At 42.8% G+C, this 17912-nt stretch overlaps 2 protein-coding genes across 3 annotated transcripts in view; one reads left to right on the top strand and one right to left on the bottom strand.

Moving 5' to 3' along the window:
- Positions 1-1571, bottom strand: part of NDE1 (nudE neurodevelopment protein 1) — a 39148-nt gene extending 37577 nt beyond the window's left edge. Inside the window, exon 1 of the mRNA XM_019987338.2 lies at positions 1171-1571. The gene's annotated coding sequence lies outside the window, so the exon portion shown is untranslated. The remainder of the gene's footprint in view (positions 1-1170) is intronic.
- Positions 1572-2561: 990 nt separating this feature from the next.
- MARF1 (meiosis regulator and mRNA stability factor 1) overlaps positions 2562-17912 on the top strand; it is a 39544-nt gene continuing 24193 nt past the window's right edge. The window contains exons 1-10 of one of the 2 annotated variants that reach the window (XM_019987336.2): positions 2562-2673; positions 7028-7229; positions 9391-9540; positions 10822-10996; positions 12069-12295; positions 13086-13203; positions 13767-13939; positions 15850-16275; positions 16487-16644; positions 16733-16891. In XM_019987336.2, the coding sequence (XP_019842895.2) occupies positions 7086-7229; positions 9391-9540; positions 10822-10996; positions 12069-12295; positions 13086-13203; positions 13767-13939; positions 15850-16275; positions 16487-16644; positions 16733-16891 (1730 nt within the window). In that variant the 5' untranslated portion in view covers positions 2562-2673; positions 7028-7085. Of the gene's footprint in view, positions 2674-7027; positions 7230-9390; positions 10075-10821; positions 10997-12068; positions 12296-13085; positions 13204-13766; positions 13940-15849; positions 16276-16486; positions 16645-16732; positions 16892-17912 lie in introns of both variants that reach the window. The other variant, XM_019987335.2, reaches the window with a different exon arrangement.

Raw genomic sequence — 17912 nt, 5'->3', positions numbered from 1 at the left:
TGGGAGAGAATAATCAGCTGCAACGCTGCCCCACCAGTTTACATAAACTGAAACACACATTGATGAGCTGATCAGTACTGACTAAACGACACTATCATTTAAACTACTGGGTTCTCAATTTTCTTCATTTTTCCATTAAAAATAAAAGGAAGAAGACATTGAAATGATTATCATTAAACTTCTCTCAGGAATATGTTTAGGTAAACGGGTTTGTTATTGGGTAAAACCTTGAAAAAAATGAAAGGGAAATTTTGGTGTACTTAAAAACTTTGTTCTCTTTGTTCAATTTGTTTTCCTTGGAGCGTTCAGATATTAATGAGCAGAAAGCTGGGTTTCTCTTGCTTAAATCCTTCCACCATAATTTATCATTTCAAAACACTAACCATAACACGGAAGTAGCTGGAGAAGAAACGCCTTTTGTGGCAGCTAGATTAATTTAGGAGCTGGATTGAATGTAACAGCCATTTGAATTGCACAAAAACAAATCTTAGTCTTGGTTTCATAAAGATTATAATATGGACAGGGCAGGTAACTGAGAGGTACTCTTAAGAATTTGCCCAGCAAAGAAATAGATTCACAGAGGCTATGCTCTAGAAAACATATCTTAAGAAAAATGTTAAAAAAAAACACACCCTTTCACAAGCATCAAATTACATGTTGATGCATAATTGTTTTTCTAAGGGCGAGTGTAGTTTAGGCTAATTTTCTATAGGAAATAATAAAGAAGCATATCTTTAAAAACTATTTGTAATTCAACCTTTTCATTAGCCTTCCATTTAGTATGATTGGTTTGTTTTTATTGCCTCACATTACATTTATTTTATTTATTTATTTATTTATTTTATTTACCTGTTACACCAGGCACAGCTCTGGCAATGTCAGACATGTGTCTACTCTTTATTTTACAGCTAAACCTTTTTTTTTTTTTTTAGCAATTAAAAATTTCACAATTATTTTGCTTCCTTTTATATTTTTAGTTAATATTATCTGTATTCGGAGACACTAGAAAGAATGAAAAGGAGGGAAAAAAATACCTCTTTGAGAAGTGAATTTTTGGTACTCGGAAAAAAACGCTAGAAACAGGGTTGTTTTTCATCTGTCCTAATTCCCACTTGGAGAATGTGCCCCACACACAGACACAATGAAGAATTACTCAGCGGTAATAAATACCTGAGCAGGCAGCTGATGTGTGAACTTGTCATCGGCCTTCTGGAAGATGGACTACCGGTACAAAGGGTTCTTCAGCTACGTGTTTGATCTTGCCCTCCACAATGCCTGTCTACAAAAAAAAGCCTACAAGGATGTATTAGCTTCCCCTGAAATCTCCCCCACTTAATGTGGATTGCCTAATGAGGTTGCCTCACATTACATACTAAAGAGAGAAAAAAGTTCTCTTTTGGCCATTTTTACCTACTGATCCCTTTGCAAGGTTAACCTGTTTCTTAGCAAACTTCAGAAATAAACTTTTACACTGCATTCGACTACTGCATCCTAAACTATGTCTAAATCTAAATATGTGCTTTGTTTTTCTAATTTGCAACAGGAAATAGTGAACAGCTGACAGTTTAAGAAATGTCTGTTTTGCCTACGTAAAAAAATTTATAATTTCAAATAAAAGTGAAGAATGTGCAGCCAAAAAAACCCAAAACACCGCCCCCCCCCCAAAAAAAACCCCAAACATGGCAAATCTAGCCACTAAAACATAAGCTGTTCCTGGCTTCACAAGGATTTTGCAATTATAAATCTCCTTTTGCTCGCCCAACCGGTCCCTGGAAAAGTATTCATTTGTAACGAGCTTTGGACCAGGACTTTAAAAAAATCTTTTTTTTTTTTTTTTTTTACATAAGTCACGAGGACCTCTTAATTGTTGGTGACACAATCCAGCCTAGTCTTCGAACAGGCTTTATTTTTGCCAGCCGGATCACAATTTCCCGAGGAGCCCTGCCGGCCCGAAGGACCTCGCGGGAAGCCCAGTTGGCAGTTATTTTTATTTTTTTCCGCTCGCCACTAGGTTGCACTAGATGAAGGATGCTATAACAAACAGGCGTCATTTAGTTTAGTTTTTCTTTTTTTTAATAGGACCATCACGTGACAAGAGCGAGTAAGAGAAAAAAATGCCAAACGATCGGGTTTTTCTTCGAAATCCCTCTTAAACCGCCTTCCCTCAAAAGACCTAAAGGGCTGAATGGTATCAAATCCCGGTTGGCAGGTTTTTTCCCGGGGTTCCGCCTCACTAGCACCCTAATTCCCCTCTTTGAGGTTCCGTTCCACGCCACAACCATAAGCCAGGATCAAGGCCTCCATAAACTGGGGGTTTTCGCCAAAAAAGCCGAGGTAGCCCCCCGGGAAGGTCCCTATTTAGAGGTTTATCGGGAGGGGACTGAGCCTGACGAGGCTGCAGGGCCGCGAGGCCCCGCCCCCCCCGGGGTTCCCAGCACGCCCCGCGCGGGGAGGACGCGGCGGCGGGGGAGGGGCGGAGGAAGGGGCGGAGCCATGAGGAGAGAAGGGCGTCGGTTTTGCGACAGGGGAGGCGCGGTGCGGAAGCGGAAGTGGAGGGTGCGCTTGGCGGCGGCGGCGGGAGCTGCGGAGTCGGGAATCAAAACAAAGGGCCTGGGGGGGCGGGGGGAAGGCGGCGGGGCCGGAATGTGAGCGGAGGTGGGGCCGGCGGCAGAGGTGAGTTTGCTGGCAACGCTGGGAACTTGTTCCCGACGCGCTTCATTTTCTGGGCACCAGGCTGGAACGCGGGAGTGTGTCCCTTCCTTCTGCCTATTGCCAGCGGGGGTGGGGGAGGTTGGCTAGACTGTTGAGAAGCCATGGGACCCACCCGTCAGGCCCCCAACAGAGGCTCGAGTTGCCTCCCTTTCTGCTCAGTTCACGACTGTCATTGCAGCGTTGCTGCTGCCCTTTGGGGGTGTTTGGCTCCCTGACTACAGTTTGTCTCATTTCTCCCTTGAGGGCCCTTCCAGGTGTGGAGAGGAGCCTTTCTAGAGGAGTGTGTACTGTTGGAAATTTAAGACAGGAAGAGAAGGGCTAGTGTTTTTGCAACCACCTCTAACGTTTTGCACCCTCCTCGGTCTATCAACACTCCCTAGAGTGCAGCCTTTGGCTTGACCTAGAGCACTGAGTTGTCTTGGGGTTGAGTCACTGCACAAATTGTATTGTGGCACTGTGACACACTTTTTAATTTCCGTGGCACCTTTCTGATACTACCTAGAGCTTTCCAGTTACATCGTTTGCACTTTCCAACATCTCTGAGTATAAATATTCTGTTTTTCATACAGAGAAGTTGAAGCCTAAATTGTCGTCCTAGACGCTTATTAAACTCTTCATTCAAGAATTACTGATGTGTGTCAGACCATGACCTAGGTGCAGGAGATACAATAATGAATAAAAAAAAACCCACCCATGATCCATAAGTAAATACTACCCTGGAGTTTATATTTAAGTGAGGGAGACATAATAAAAGCAAGCAAATAAGATAATTTTAGAAAGAAGAGCTGTGAAAAGCAACAGAAAAACTCAGGGATGGGATGGGTAATACCGGGTGTTGAGGACTAGACTAGGTGTGGAGAGAAGGCCATTGCTAAGTTTTCTACTTCGTTGGTGTGGTTTAATCCTATGAAGGTGCTGCTGTTATCAGGCCTATTTTACACCTGGGAGCTGAGGTTCAGAGAACTTGTTGTACGTTGTCCAGATCTGCACAGATGGGAAGCAACAGAATTGGGGAGTAATATGAGGACAGCCTGATGTCACAGTCTGCTCTTAAGCACTATCTGAATTCCTTGAAGACTGAGAGATAATGGCAGGAGTGAGACGCTCACTCAAATGACGAAACAGAAGTTGCTCTGACCACCAAGTTGCTATGACCACCAAGTTGCTATGACCAAATTACTTATCATTCCCAGGAGCATTTAGGAAAATTTCTGGGTGCACATTTGTACTAATATATTTTACTTTCTTTTGCTTGCATTGGATGATACCAAAGGTACCTTGGTTGTGTGGGAAGAAGTGGATAAGCCTGGTTCTGTCCGTTTTCTATTAATAATTGTGTGATTTTGGGCAAATTCCAACACTTCATTAAGCTTCTGTTTGTTGTTCAGACAGTAAGTTGTGTCTGACTCTTTTGTGACCCCATGGACTATAGCCAGGCTTCTCTCTCCATGGTATTTCCCAGGCAAGAACACAGCAGTGGGTTGCCGTTTGCTTCTTCAGGGCATCTTCTGACCCAGGTATCAAACCAGTGTCTCCTACGTTGGCATGCAGATTCTTTACTGCTGAGCCACCAGGAAAGCAAGCCTCTTTTTCCTCCTCATTAAAAACGTGGCCGATTTCTCCCTTGGCTTTCACACACATTTACTGTGGGAAAAAAGATGACATAAATGGATTGCATTTTCTGGTGTTGCCATCATTGTATCCCTTGTGCCAAGCACAAGCCTACTACATAGCAGCTACTAAGTAAATGTTTGGTGAATGAGGAAATAAATGATCTTAAAGAAAAATGCATTAGTTAGCTTCGCGTTAGTTAGAATTCGCCTTGAATAAACTTGAGAGAGCATGTCGAAGTTGTGTGTATCATGAATATCCCAAATTCTTAGGCTCTAGAGAGGAGATTGTTAGGGGGTGTGAGGTGTCTGTATTTGATAGAAAGGACAAGTACCTTAGTTTATTACCATTGCTGCAGTAACTTCATCTCTGTCTCCAGATTAGCTCTGGGTTTTGTAGATGAATATCTGCTTTATTCATTCCCTCATTCAATAAATATTTACTTAGTATATACTATGTAGAAGCCTGTGCTTGGCACAGGCCATATGGTAATGAAGACAAATAGATGGTGGGTCCTTTATCTGGTTTTCTTTTTTCCACAGTAATACTGTGAGGTGGACAGGGAGAAATTATGGCAGATTTGACAGAGGAAGAAAATAAAACTGAAGAAGTTCTGTAGTTTCTACATAAGGGCCAAATTGTAAATATTTTTGGCTCTGTGGGCTGTGTAGTCTCTATAGCAGAGAATCAACTCCACAGTTGTAGTGCAAACACAGCCATAGAACTTAAATAAACATGGCTGTGTCTCAAAACTATTCATAGACGCTGAAATCTGAATTTCATATAACTTTGTCACAAAATATAATTATTCTCTTGATTTTTCCCCAAGGATTAAAAAAATGTGAACTATATTCTTAGTTCGCATTCCATTTAAATACAAGCAGTGGGCTGGTTTGGGCTATAATTTTAGGCCATAGTTTGCCTCCCCCCGTTTTATGTGATTGGTTTTCCTATAGCTTAGACATAGCACTTATATGGACATAGTGCTTACAGTGACTATAGAAGTGACTTCTCTCCCCTCACCCTACTATGTGGATGTTTAAATCTCTTTATAAGAAAATCTTACCAGAGAAAGAGCTAAAGGAAATTCTTTTCTATATGCCCAGGAATTTCTGAAAGATAAATTAATGACCTCAAAATGGCCATTGTCAGTAAGAGGAGGTGGTGGTTGGGGTTTGGTGACGAGGGCTTAGAAATGAGGTTCAGTCGTCCTTATCACTGGCAGGCTGCCTCCACGCCCAATGGCTGCTATTGATTGCATCTGCTTTTATTGTACTGTTTCAAGACTTGTAGAGTGTTGCTCTGGAGTAGATACAGCACATCTGGGACTTGAGATGTGTCTGTTAGATTTTTGGTGGCATAGCAGATTCTACTTTCATAATAAGCAAACTGAGAGGTTGGTTCGATTTGTTCTGTAGCTGAATCAAATTCAGAGTCCACAGAGGTCAGTTAATTTGGACCTTCCATACTCAGTATCAAAGACACAGTGAGATAAGTTGCTCTGAAATCAGTTTCACAATCTTACATAATTGAGAATGAGGACATGTAGTGGTTCTTTTACTCAAATTACATGTTCTCTCCTGTTAACTTTTTTACTGTCCCAAGTAGTGTCCTTAGGGAGGGATAGTCAAGAAGAATTAAGAAATACTATATAGAAAAAGTCTACTCAGTGCTGGAGGACCTTGGCTCCAGCTCAGTGAAGAGGAGGGAGTATGCAGGTGTCCAAGATGCGGTGACCTCTCTCAAGCATGGCCGGAAAGAGGGCTCATCCAGAGTTCACTTTTGTTTGAAGAGTTATGAGACATAAGGAATGGAAGATGATAAATTTTTTTTAAGTCAAATTGATATAGTTAGAATTCAAGTATAAATAGTCAACCAAGTTTACCAGTTTTAGTAAGCTTAATATGCTTTGATGCCAGGTTTCCTGGTGGCTCAGACGGTAAAGCATCTGCCTGCCAATGTAGGAGACCCGGATTTGATCCCTGTGTCGGGATGATCCCCTAGAGGATATGGCAACCCACTCTGGTATTCTTGCCTGGAAAAATGGACTGAGGAGTCTGGCAGGTTACAGTTCATGGGGTTGCAAAGAGCCAGCTGGACTGAGGGACTGACACTTTTCACTTTTACAGTATCCTTTCATAGCCGTTCTACTTTTGTTCCTTAAGATCTGACTGGGAGCCATTGCACCATAATTTTTTTTTAAACTTGGAAGACAATTATGCTAATTTTTACTTTCCCACCTCGCTAATCATGGATATGAGTGGCTAAATCTTGTATCTCCATCAGGAGAGTGCAGCACTGCTGAGTGACTGGTACACCTTTGGAAGACTCGGTCTTTGGTCCGTGTTAAAGCACCCAGATTTGGTTGCATCAGCCCTGTTTGAAATGACCTGTGCACCATGAATGTGCTTCCCTTGTGGCTCAGAAGTAAAGAATCCACCTGCAATGCAGGAGACACAGGTTCAACTCCTGGGTCAGAAGGATCCCCTGGAGAAGGAAAAGGCAACCCACTCCAGTATTCGTACCTAGGAAATCCCAGGAACAGAGAAGCCCAGTAGGCTACAGTCTGTGGGTTCGCGAAAGTTGGACACAGCTTAGTGACTAAACAAAAACAGTGCACTGTAAATATAGTTGTAGTCTTATATTTCAGTAATAAAATCTGTACTTACACAAGTGAATAACGTTGAAACCTCATTCTTAACAGGGTGGAAGAATGAAAGAAAAGAAAGATGAAAGAATGTTGAACCGCTCCGCATGGCTGTATGATGGAAGGAAGCGGAACTGAGAGCCCCTGCAGTAGAACAGTTGGGTGGCTTCAACAAGATAACGATGCTAAGCCATGGCTTTGGAGATTCTCTAACTGCTTTTCTCGTCCTGAGCAAACGTTGCCACTTAGTCCCCAAACGGTAACTATGTGCAGACTAAGGACATAGCAAATTCCTTGTGCAAATAGATGAGCGATCCGTTTGGTCTGGGGCAGTCTCTCGCCCTGGAGTCTGTGCTGAGTTTTCCCTTGTGTCCTGCTTGTATTACTTCATGTAGCACATTATTATAATTCCTGACTCAATGAGGGTAAAGTTTTTTAAATCCTGTAGTAATGAGTAACATTAGATGCTTTAAAGGTGTGATGTTGAAATTTGGGAGAGATTTGTTTCTCATTAAAGTCACATTCCAAAGACAAAAATCCACATTTTAGGATAAAATGGGAGGAAAGTATGAAATCGATTTTATTTTACTGTAGCCTTCTGAATTTTGTGTCTTAAAATCACAGCAAGATTGTATGACCTCATTGATGATCTTCTTCTGTTCAGGATTTCTCTTGAATGTTTAAATATATCTGGGACTTCCTTTTTTGCCTTTTCATAATGATGTTGACTTTATCTGACTTCATTTGCTATATCATGTTATCGTCTGTTTTTTTTCTCTTGTACTTGGGAATTAAGTGAGACTTTACTATGATTTTATATGAGTATTGATAACAGACTTTAAAAAAAAATCAATTCCCTGTCATCTCCACATTTTCATTACATAGCTGCCTTTGTTGCATGGCATCAGTAACTGAAGTTATTTCAGAAGTATTTTAGTTCAGGGACAGTCTGCACTGAGAGCTGGCAGCTTCAGGCAGGGGTCCAGGGTGGCAGATCTGGGGCCTAAAGGAGTCACTCGACACAGAAGTGCACTGTCACCTTTCCAGATGCAGAGTCTCGATTTTGTCAGTGGCACCCCGAATTGAATACATTCAGGAAGACCGACTCACAGTAACCCTGCCCACGAGAGCCAGCTCTAAAGCCATCAGAATGCCAATGAGTTCATTTCCAGCCTGAATTGTAATTACCACAAGGGTAGAACACACTACTTTCTGACTGGTCAGACCATCGCTATTACCTCCCTTTTAGGAAAAATCTTAACTGAAAGTCCAAATTTCTCTCATATGAATATACCCTCCCAGGTGAGTGTAAAATCAGCAGAAGGAGTGAAATCTTAGCAGCCAGATGGACCCTTCTATGCTCTAAGGGATGAGTGTGTCTCAGTCACTGTATCAGGGCGTCCTGTTCATCTTAATTGTGTCTGCACTCAGCCAATAAAAGCTGTTGATTGGTTGGACACTCCCCTACCCCACCCCGCTGCACCACCTTTCAGTGGCCAGGTACTCTGCTGAGCGCTTGAGGTGCACTGTTTCATTTTATCCTTCTCACAAATGTAGTAGGTACATTCTCTTCGCAGTTGAAGGATGACAGGATTGAAGCATGGAGAGATTAGGTTAAGTCACTTACCCGAGGTCATAAAACTATTTAGTATCACATTCAAATCCAGGTCTCTGACACCAGGGCTATGCTATGATCTTAATAAATGGACCAGCCTCAAGTGTCTATGTTGGAGACATATGATAAACTATTTCTCATGTCTGTTTCCCAGGCGGTTTCCTTATTACTTGAATTCTTTCTACTGGCTACAAAATAGTTGTTGGTGTTATGGCTTTAGGTCATGATGTCCCATGGTTTGCTAAATGTCATTAGTAACATGTTAAAGATCTGTTCATGGATGGGCCACTTGGGCAGATGGCCGATCTCATCCATAGTGTTTGATATCTTCTCTCCTGGAGGGCTTTAATAAAACCACCTATGATCTGACTGCAAGAACTATTTAGTATTTTCCTTAAAGCGCTTTGCTCATAAGCTGTCTTTAGTGAATACTGTTGTGACTGTTGTTTTTCATACCACCTGTTTTGTCTGCAGAAGACACTGAGAGGCAAGGGGAAGTTATCAAAGGGAAGCCAGTGAGACATGGATGGTTAACCAGGCTTGTTAAATATGTGAACAGACCTCCTCCCCCAGTCTCTTAAAAGTCAGGAAGGACACAGTCTTAATTTTAGTTGTCTGTTTCAGTGTTCACCTCCCACTGAAGAACGCTCCTGGTTTTAGCTGCCATTCCATTTGTGTGGTTATGATCGAGTGATGTAAATTAAATAAGGTTTGAACAGTGTTTGTTTTTAATGCAGTCAGTTGTGAGTAACCCCAAGTCACCGGCCTCAAAAAATTAACTTGTGTTCTGGTTTTCTTTCCTCAGAAAGATTACATGGAGAACAAGAAAGTTGCTGTGGAACTAAAGGATGTACCATCTCCCCTTCATGCTGGCTCTAAACTTTTCCCAGCAGTCCCACTTCCAGATATCCACTCTCTTCAGCAACCTAAAGTACAGCTTTCAACTGTCCCCAAAGTAAGCTGCTGTGCCCATTGCACTAATGACCCTTCCACTTCGCCAGTGCGTTTTGGTGGTGGCAGTGGCGGAGGGGCTGGTAGCTTGGTTCCCCCGGGCGCCCTGTTAGACTCGCAGAGCACCAGGACAATCACGTGTCAGGTAGGGTCAGGGCTTGCTTTCCAGTCTGCACCTCCACTCCAGAATGCGTCAGCTAGGAACACCTTGGCCGGCGTTGCAAGCGACTTTCCCAGCATGTGTCTAGAAAGTAACCTCTCTTCCTGCAAGCACCTGCCCTGTTGTGGGAAGCTGCACTTCCAGTCGTGCCGTGGGAACGTGCACAAGCTGCATCAGTTTCCGGCTCTCCAGGGCTGTCCTTCCTCTGCGGGCTATTTCCCCTGTTCTGATTTCACAAGCGGGGCTCCCGGGCACGTGGAAGAACACGTTTCACAGTCGGAGCTCACGCCTCACTTATGCACCAACTCTTTGCACCTAAATGTGGTACCTCCAGTTTGTTTAAAGGGCTCACTTTACTGCGAAGACTGTCTCAGCAAGGTGTGTATCTTTTTATTTGTTATGTTGGGTGCAGCTAAGGTTTGAGGAATGACTTTTTAAAAATAAAATGACTTTTATCTTTAAAAGAAAAACAATCTTGGTTTTGTGTGTGGGATTTTTCACCCCATCAGCATAACTTCTTTTCAGAAAAAGTTCAGAAAGAAAGCAAAGGGTACAGCGGGAGGGACTGTTGAGAAAAGTGTAGTGTGATTATTCGGTTCATGCTTTTAGAGTCTCCTGTAATAAATCTGTTTCCTACATGGAAGCCTAGCTTGGCAAAGACTTGTGCTCTCTTGTTTTTAAAGGCTGGAGCACAACTGGAATTTCTTAAAGCTAATGCTCACCTGATCCATGGACCCATTCATGTAATACAGATGGCTGCATGTTGTCCTTTTGTAGTAATTGGGGGAACTTGAAATTTGGCCTCCATCACACCTGGGCTCAAGTAAAGACTTTTAACTTCCTTTTTTTGTGAAGTGTGTCTGCGGGTTTCTACTGTAACAGACACATGCCCCAGAATGTAAAGGTCTAATTATGTGAATATCTTCCCTGATCATTTCAGGGCACTTTGAAATGAGTTTATGCTTTAGTAGTTCTGGGAAAGGTGATTTGAAAATACATTTTATCAGGTTAGCAGGTGGAAAGGAGAAACATTTAGAATGTATTTTCAGTTGTTATGTGTAATTCTTTACATTCTGAAATAGTATATCTGAAACTTCCTCCTCTTTTTAAAAAATTTTAAAACAGCCAGCAAGAAATAGTATAATTGATGCTGCTAAAGTCTGGCCAAATATACCACCTCCAAACACTCAGACTGCACCTGTTACTGTTCCTCTGTGTAATGGCTGTGGAACCAAAGGAATGGGAAAGGAGACCACGTTGTTATTGGCGACCAGTCTAGGCAAAGCTGCTTCGAAATTTGGTAAATGACAGTATTGTATAAAATGCATATTTAAAGTTTTCGATAATCTGATACTAACACTGCATTTGAAGTGAAGTGAAGTTGCTCAGTCGTGTCCGACTCTTTGCGACCCTACCAGGCTTCTCAGTCCATGGGATTCTCCAGGCAAGAGTACTGGAATGGGTTGCCATTTCCTTCTCCAGGGGATCTTCCTGACCCAGGGATCGAACTCAGGTCTCCAGCATTGTAGGCAGACGCTTTACCCTCTGAGCCACCAGGGAAACCCACACTGCATATAACTGCCTTTAAAAGATTCCTTGTGGTTCTAAAACTCACGTGTGTGTGTCTCCATTTCCATCTGTTGGTAAAAATCTTCTTACCCTTATAGACCAGTAGGTCAGTTGCCATTTATGTTGAGCTGGGGCTATTTGAGATCAGAAGCTGTGTATAGAAAAACGGGAAGTGTATGAGGAGAAATGAGTGCTGGAAGGGACTTGGTGTCAACTTAATGTTCTATGTTGCCCAGACATAACTAGTATTTAGAAATGGCTGACAAAAAAACAGTATTTGAAAACCTAAGATCATTTCCCCCAAAAGTAGCTGTTATGATACTTTATCTTTTAAAAACATTTTTTCAAAAGTTGGATCAGATGTTACTGCAGTGTTAAAAGTCATTAAAATCAAGGGCTATAACACCTTCACCATTCGTTCTCGTTGTTCTCCCACACTGAGTGAGGTGTGGGCCCAGCATGACACTGGGCCCCAGAGGGCAGTGTCCTGTCACCTGTGTATTAGTGTTGAGCATACCCGGTCAGCGTGAGGATGGCTCATGCTTTATGATGGATTGATTGTGGGCCTGAAGTACACTGACCTTTGGATTTGTTCTCTCCTGAAAGAGGAATTAACGCTTAGAGATACTTTGGCAACTTGGGGTTGTCTACTGGGCCAGCCAGTGAGGTTGGCATCCTTAAATTTAACATCAATCTATAATTTCATTCTCATGCCCCTGGGAAGGACAGGTAGCTACCTGTTATCGTTAATATCTTAACCTGTTTTTTGCTGTGTGTAATCAAACGTGTTCACATTTCTCAAGGGTCACCAGAAGTTGCACTGGCAGGACAGATGCTAGAGAACTTACCCCCCATTGGGGTTTTTTGGGATATTGAAAACTGCTCAGTCCCTTCTGGCCGCTCAGCTACTGCAGTTGTACAGAGAATCCGGGAGAAGTTTTTTAAAGGCCACAGAGAAGCAGAATTCATTTGTGTATGTGACATCAGTAAAGAAAATAAAGAAGTTATTCAAGAGCTGAATAATTGCCAGGTAGATGAAAATTCTTTTTTCTTTTTTATCTTAGTAGAAGAATAAGCACATGATTTTTTTTTAAGAACTCCAGTTGAAAATTTGTTATTAATAATGTGTTTGTGCTAAGTTTGTAAATAAATTAGGAAAAGATGATTTATTTAAGTACCTGAAATCATTTAATCATGTCTGATTTTTTAGCAAGTCTGCTTACATGTGACTAGTGCTTTCCTAGTATAGTGATTTCATATGTATCATTTCCTTTGATTTTTATAACTGCTCTGTGAATGCTCGTAGGATTTATTATTTGGAATTTACAAATGAAAGGACCCAAGTGGTTAAGCAACTTTTTTAAGATCACATGGCCAGTAAGTGGATGAACTTGGATTTAAATCCAGATTGACCCCAAAGTCTGTTCTCTTAAGCTGGAAGCTAATAACATCAAACACAGCCCCGAGTCTTACCTTAATCATATATCAAATCTTTGCCACCCACACATTGTTGGCAAAAGATGCTAGAGAGAGCTAATTTAACTGCTTAAAATTTCACTTTCTATTCTGAAAGGGGAATGGATGAAGTGCAAAAGCAGAAGATTAGAGATGAAAGTAGGGGTAATAATGAATACAGTTAATTTGTCTGGAGAACTGAATGTGAAATTATTGAGATTTGATTGTAATTTTTTTTTTTCCGTCCCTGAGTGGCAATAGAAATCAAAGGTTCCTCAAGAACTGTCTATTGGATGTGGGCAGAATGTGTAGTGGCTTTCTAAGCTCAGCTCTTTCTCATCTCTCCTTATTATAAATTCATGCAGGTAACTGTCGCCCACATCAATGCTACTGCAAAGAACGCTGCTGACGACAAGCTCCGCCAGAGCCTCCGAAGGTTTGCAAATACTCACACTGCTCCCGCCACTGTGGTTCTTGTGTCAAGTAAGTGTAGAAACATCTACTAATTTCAGCTAAACTCTCTATGTGTGAATTATCATAGAAGCCAGAATATGTTAAAATGTGCCCCCAAAGATGCTGAAATACATGGGACATGCTTATGCTTACTTTTGAAAACTGTTAAAAAAAGAAAAGGAACTACATGGATTTCTGTATTTTTCTCTGGGGAATCTGAGTAAGGATTCTTGCAGGGCCAAGTTTATTAAAGAAAATGTAATTTTTTTGTTTGTTTTAGTCCTGGGCTCCATTTTGCTTATTTAAAAGAAAAATCCAAGATGAAGTTGGTGCTCCCCAGAACATTAATATTTGTTCCTTTTTACTACTAAAAATAATGTGTCTTGCGAATTCAGCATGAGTCTATGGTAAAATTGTCTTGCCATGTTAATTCTTCTGATGTGAAATGTGTCCCTATTCTAAAAAGGGGTCGGGGGGCCGCTTGGAACACAGTCCTGCTGTTCCTTTCTTCTCAGTGGGTGTTATAAGAGGTGCCTGTCTGTCAAGTGTTTCTAATCTGTGGAGATGGGGGTGGGCTGTATTCTGTCTTTCAGCTGATGTCAATTTCGCATTGGAACTTAGTGACCTGAGACACAGACATGGCTTCCATATAATTTTGGTCCATAAAAACCAGGCCTCAGAAGCACTGCTGCATCACGCCAACGAGCTGATCAGATTTGAAGAATTCATTTCTGACCTGCCCCCCAGGTTACCACTAAAAATGCCAGTAAGTGGGTTTGTGTTCTTTCTGCTGTAGTCTAGTTAAGATTGTGGAGATTCAAGACAGTCCTCCATTATGGATGTCTAAGCCCAGGTGAGGGTGTTCTTTGTAGTAGGCCGGCTAGATTTTGAAATAGGCCTAGAAACTTTCCATTCTCTTACAAATATATAGAGAACTGATATGTGTGAATTTTTTGTTTTAATTTTTGTGTGTGTGCTGAGTCTTTGTTGCCGCTCGTGGGCTTTTTCTAGTTGCAGTGAGCGGGGGCCGCTCTTCATTACGGTGCATGGGCTTCTCATTGCGGTGGCTTCTCTTGCGGAGCACAGGCTCCAGGCGCTCAGCTTTCAGTAGCTGCAGCACTCGGGCTCAGTGGTTGCAGCGCACAGGCTTAGTTGCTTCATGGAATGTGAAGTCTTCCTGGACCGGGCATTAAACTCACATCCCCTGCACTGGCAGGCAGATACCTATCCATTGTACCACTAGGGAAACCCAGTGTGTGAATTTTGCTTTTACATTTTTCAAAATACAGGAAACTGACTTTTAGATTCACCTTACTGACAACCACTTGCCAGTTAGCAGTGTTTTGTGTGAGGTGTATGGCAGTAACGGAATGAGAGTTATTACTATTTTTGCCCAAGTTTTAAGGGTAAAGAATATGGTTTGCATATCTTGGTGTGGTTGGAGTCAAATAAGCAGAATGATTGTACAGTTGCGGCACTTAATCCTGAAGCCCCAGCTGGTCTCTGAGCCTGTCTTCTCTGGTTGCAGACCCTGCCATGCACGAGCACAATCGGGAGTAGTGGGCACTACACCTGTCACCCTGATAAGCCACTTAATAGGAGAATGTGCACGTGTTTCCAGCAGGACGAGCATTTCTCACAGTCTTGATTTAGGATAAGATGTTTACTGGGACACTGAACTTGTGTTTAAGCTGTTTGGAGAATATATATGGATTCCCTGGTGGATCAAATGGTAAAGAATCCGCCTGCATTGCAGGAGACTCGAGTTCCATCCCCAGGTCAGGAAGATCCCCTGGAGAAGGGAATGGCAGCCCACTCCAGTATTGTTGCCTGGAGAATCCCATGGACAGAGGAGCCTGTTGGGCTGCAGTTCTTGGGGTCACAGTTGCTCACGACTGAGCGACTGACACACGTTAATGATAATAGAAAGGAGCTGTAGCGTGGATGGTCCAGAAGGGTAGGCAGTCCCATTCGTGAAATGCAGTTTTAACATACTTTAATAACTTGAGAGTTATGGAAGCACTTTAGGAATGATCTCACCCAGCCTCTTCATTTTAGTGAGGAGGAAGTCAGCACCTCGGGAAAAAATTCAAGCCGCTGGAGGTCCTTCCGTGATTGCCTCCAGATTGAGGTGCTTGCAGTGCTGGCCCCTGCAGCCCCTGGTACCCAGTGAGGTCAGGGCCCGGCCCAAGATAAACACACGCTTAGGATGGTCTGCGGCTGGCAGTACCTGTTTCAGGCTTTGGAGCCGCACCTCTAATTGACTTTTGTTGTTATTCCTTATGTCTTCTGGCTGTAGGTACATTTCCTCCCTCTGTTTCTGTTTGGCACTCCCTGTTTTAATCTGAAAGGCCTTTAAGTCAAATGTAGTATCTTAGGTGAGAGGTTACCCATTCATTGTAGAGATCCTTATTATGATTAAAAAAAAAACCTGATTATTCAAAACATTAAATCTTGCCACATATTTTTTCTAATTCACCAGAGTGAGAATTTTAGATACATTTCTTCTTTTTTTTTTTTCCCTCTGTGTTTTTCAGTCTAAGTACGTGTATCCTTTCCCATGCAAGTCTCTGTTCTCCCTCCCCCGAGGTCACTGTAGTTTGGAGATCATTGTTCTTTGTAATTGAGCGTGGGCCCCTGAGTCCACCTGTTTTAACACTTTTTCTGTGTCCACAGTGCCACACTCTGCTCTACGTTTATAACCTACCGGCCAACAAAGACGGCAAGAGCATCAGCAACAGGCTCAGACGCCTGTCCGATAACTGTGGCGGGAAAGTGCTGAACATCACAGGCTGCAGCGCCATCCTCCGCTTCATAAACCGAGACAGCGCAGAGCGGGCTCTGAAGCGGATGGAAAATGAAGACGTCTTTGGTAACAGGATCGTCGTGTCATTTACTCCAAAAAGCAGCGAACTCTGTGAAACCAAGAGTTCAAACGCAACTGCTGATAAAGTGAAGTCTCCCAAGAAACTTAAGAATCCAAAACTGTGCCTCATCAAAGACATAAGTGAGTCACCTTCCAGTGCCAAAGCCGCACCTGGAAAAGGGTCGCAGGCAAATTCTGGATCTGCTACCAGAAACGCCAACGTGAAAAGTTTACAGGTAATTGTGACCCCGCTTGCTTTCTGAAGTTTATGCTAGGTTTGCTTTCGTGGGCTCTCCGTTCTACATGCTCACCTGCTTTTGATGTGTCTGTACTGTTTTTGTTATCCTATATTTTCGAGGCTGTTTGAAGTCAGGTGTTTCCTGTACAAGGTCTGACACGTCTTGGAGACTTTAACTATTAAACTCCCTTGCTCTTGTCTCTTTTAAGGAGCTGTGCCGCCTGGAGTCGAAGACTGGCACTCGAAGCAGTGAGCCCCAGCAAGGCCACCTGCGGCTGGGGGCGCCTCCTCACAGAAGCTCAAGTGCCGCAGCGCCCGCACCTAAAGCCCCAGGGTTGGCAGAATCTGTTTACAAAACCAATCCCAAGTAGGTCCCGCTACTCTCCCTCGCGGCTGCGTGTTTTGCTGTGAAGGGAAGCGCGTGACCTCCTGCCTGCACTGTTTCCCTCCACCAGGAAAGAGAGCCTCGGCGCCCGCAGTGTCACCAGTTCTCCTGTGGAGAAGAAAGAGAAAGAGGAGACTCTGTTCCAAGTGAGTTACCCGTCTGCTTTTAGCAAGTTGATCGCATCCAGGCAAGTGAGTCCCCTGCTCACGGCTCAGCCTTGGTCTTCTCGGTGAGTGGGTCTTGATCCGTGGAGTGGTTGTATGCAGTAGAAGGGCTTATGAAGTAATCTGTGTATTCAGCAGAATTCAAGCAGTACAGAAGTGCATAATTACAAGAGAAACCTTAGTACTACGTATAAAATAGGTAACTAATGAGAACCTGCTCTACAGCACAAGGAACTCTACTTGATGCTCTTGGTGACCCAAACGGGAAGGAATCCAAAATAAGAAGGGACAGCTGACCTTGCTGCACAGTAGAAACTTAACACAACATTGTAACGCAACCTTACTTCTCCAGTAAAAATTTAGAGTAAAAATTTTACAAATTGAAAATGTTTGAGCCATAAATAGTAATAAAAATAAAAGAGAAAGCTTCCACCTCTCTTCTTCCAGTTCCTTTTTCCTTGGGTAACATTTGGGGGCATTGCTTCTTGCCTTTCTCCATCCTCCATGTGGGAGTCTTGGTAAGCTGAGGTCAGAGAAGCCTGTCCTGGAGTCCTTGGCCAGTGATGGGGGCACATTAAGGTGTCTTTACTATGCCCTTATTACTTCATCAGACTGAGAAAGAGGCCTAAACTGACATGCATTCGTTCTTTTTATTCATGGGGTAATTACTGGAAGCTGTTTGGGAAACGAAGGTCTCTGTAAACCACTGTAACCATCTGTGTAACTCCTTATTTAAGCTTTCTGAATTTACTCTGAGTAATTCTGGAAGCTCAGAAAACAGGAGGAGCCGTAAGGTCATGTTCGGTCTCATGAGCTCCCACTAGCATTGTATTTATTCTGCTGGGATGGTGAAAACTCACTGTTGAAAGTGACTTTGAACCTGTAAAATGGTGTCTACAAATTGATGTAAAAGTTTTCCTCCCAGGGAGAAAAGCCACAACATATGAGCAAGAATATCTGGCTTTTTCAGAGCTGAGGAGAGGGTAAATGGCTGACATTAGTATCACAGGCTGATTTCCTAAGAATAAATACCCAAAGTGGAAAATGAACTCATCAGCCCTGCCTGTAGTTTCTTCCTGTAGCTTT

Source organism: Bos indicus, chromosome 25 (genome assembly GCF_029378745.1).
Source record: "Bos indicus isolate NIAB-ARS_2022 breed Sahiwal x Tharparkar chromosome 25, NIAB-ARS_B.indTharparkar_mat_pri_1.0, whole genome shotgun sequence".
NCBI classification, from domain to species: Eukaryota; Metazoa; Chordata; class Mammalia; order Artiodactyla; family Bovidae; genus Bos; species Bos indicus.
The sequence above is the reverse complement of the archived record's forward strand: the minus strand, read 5'-3'. Positions and strand labels throughout refer to the sequence as shown.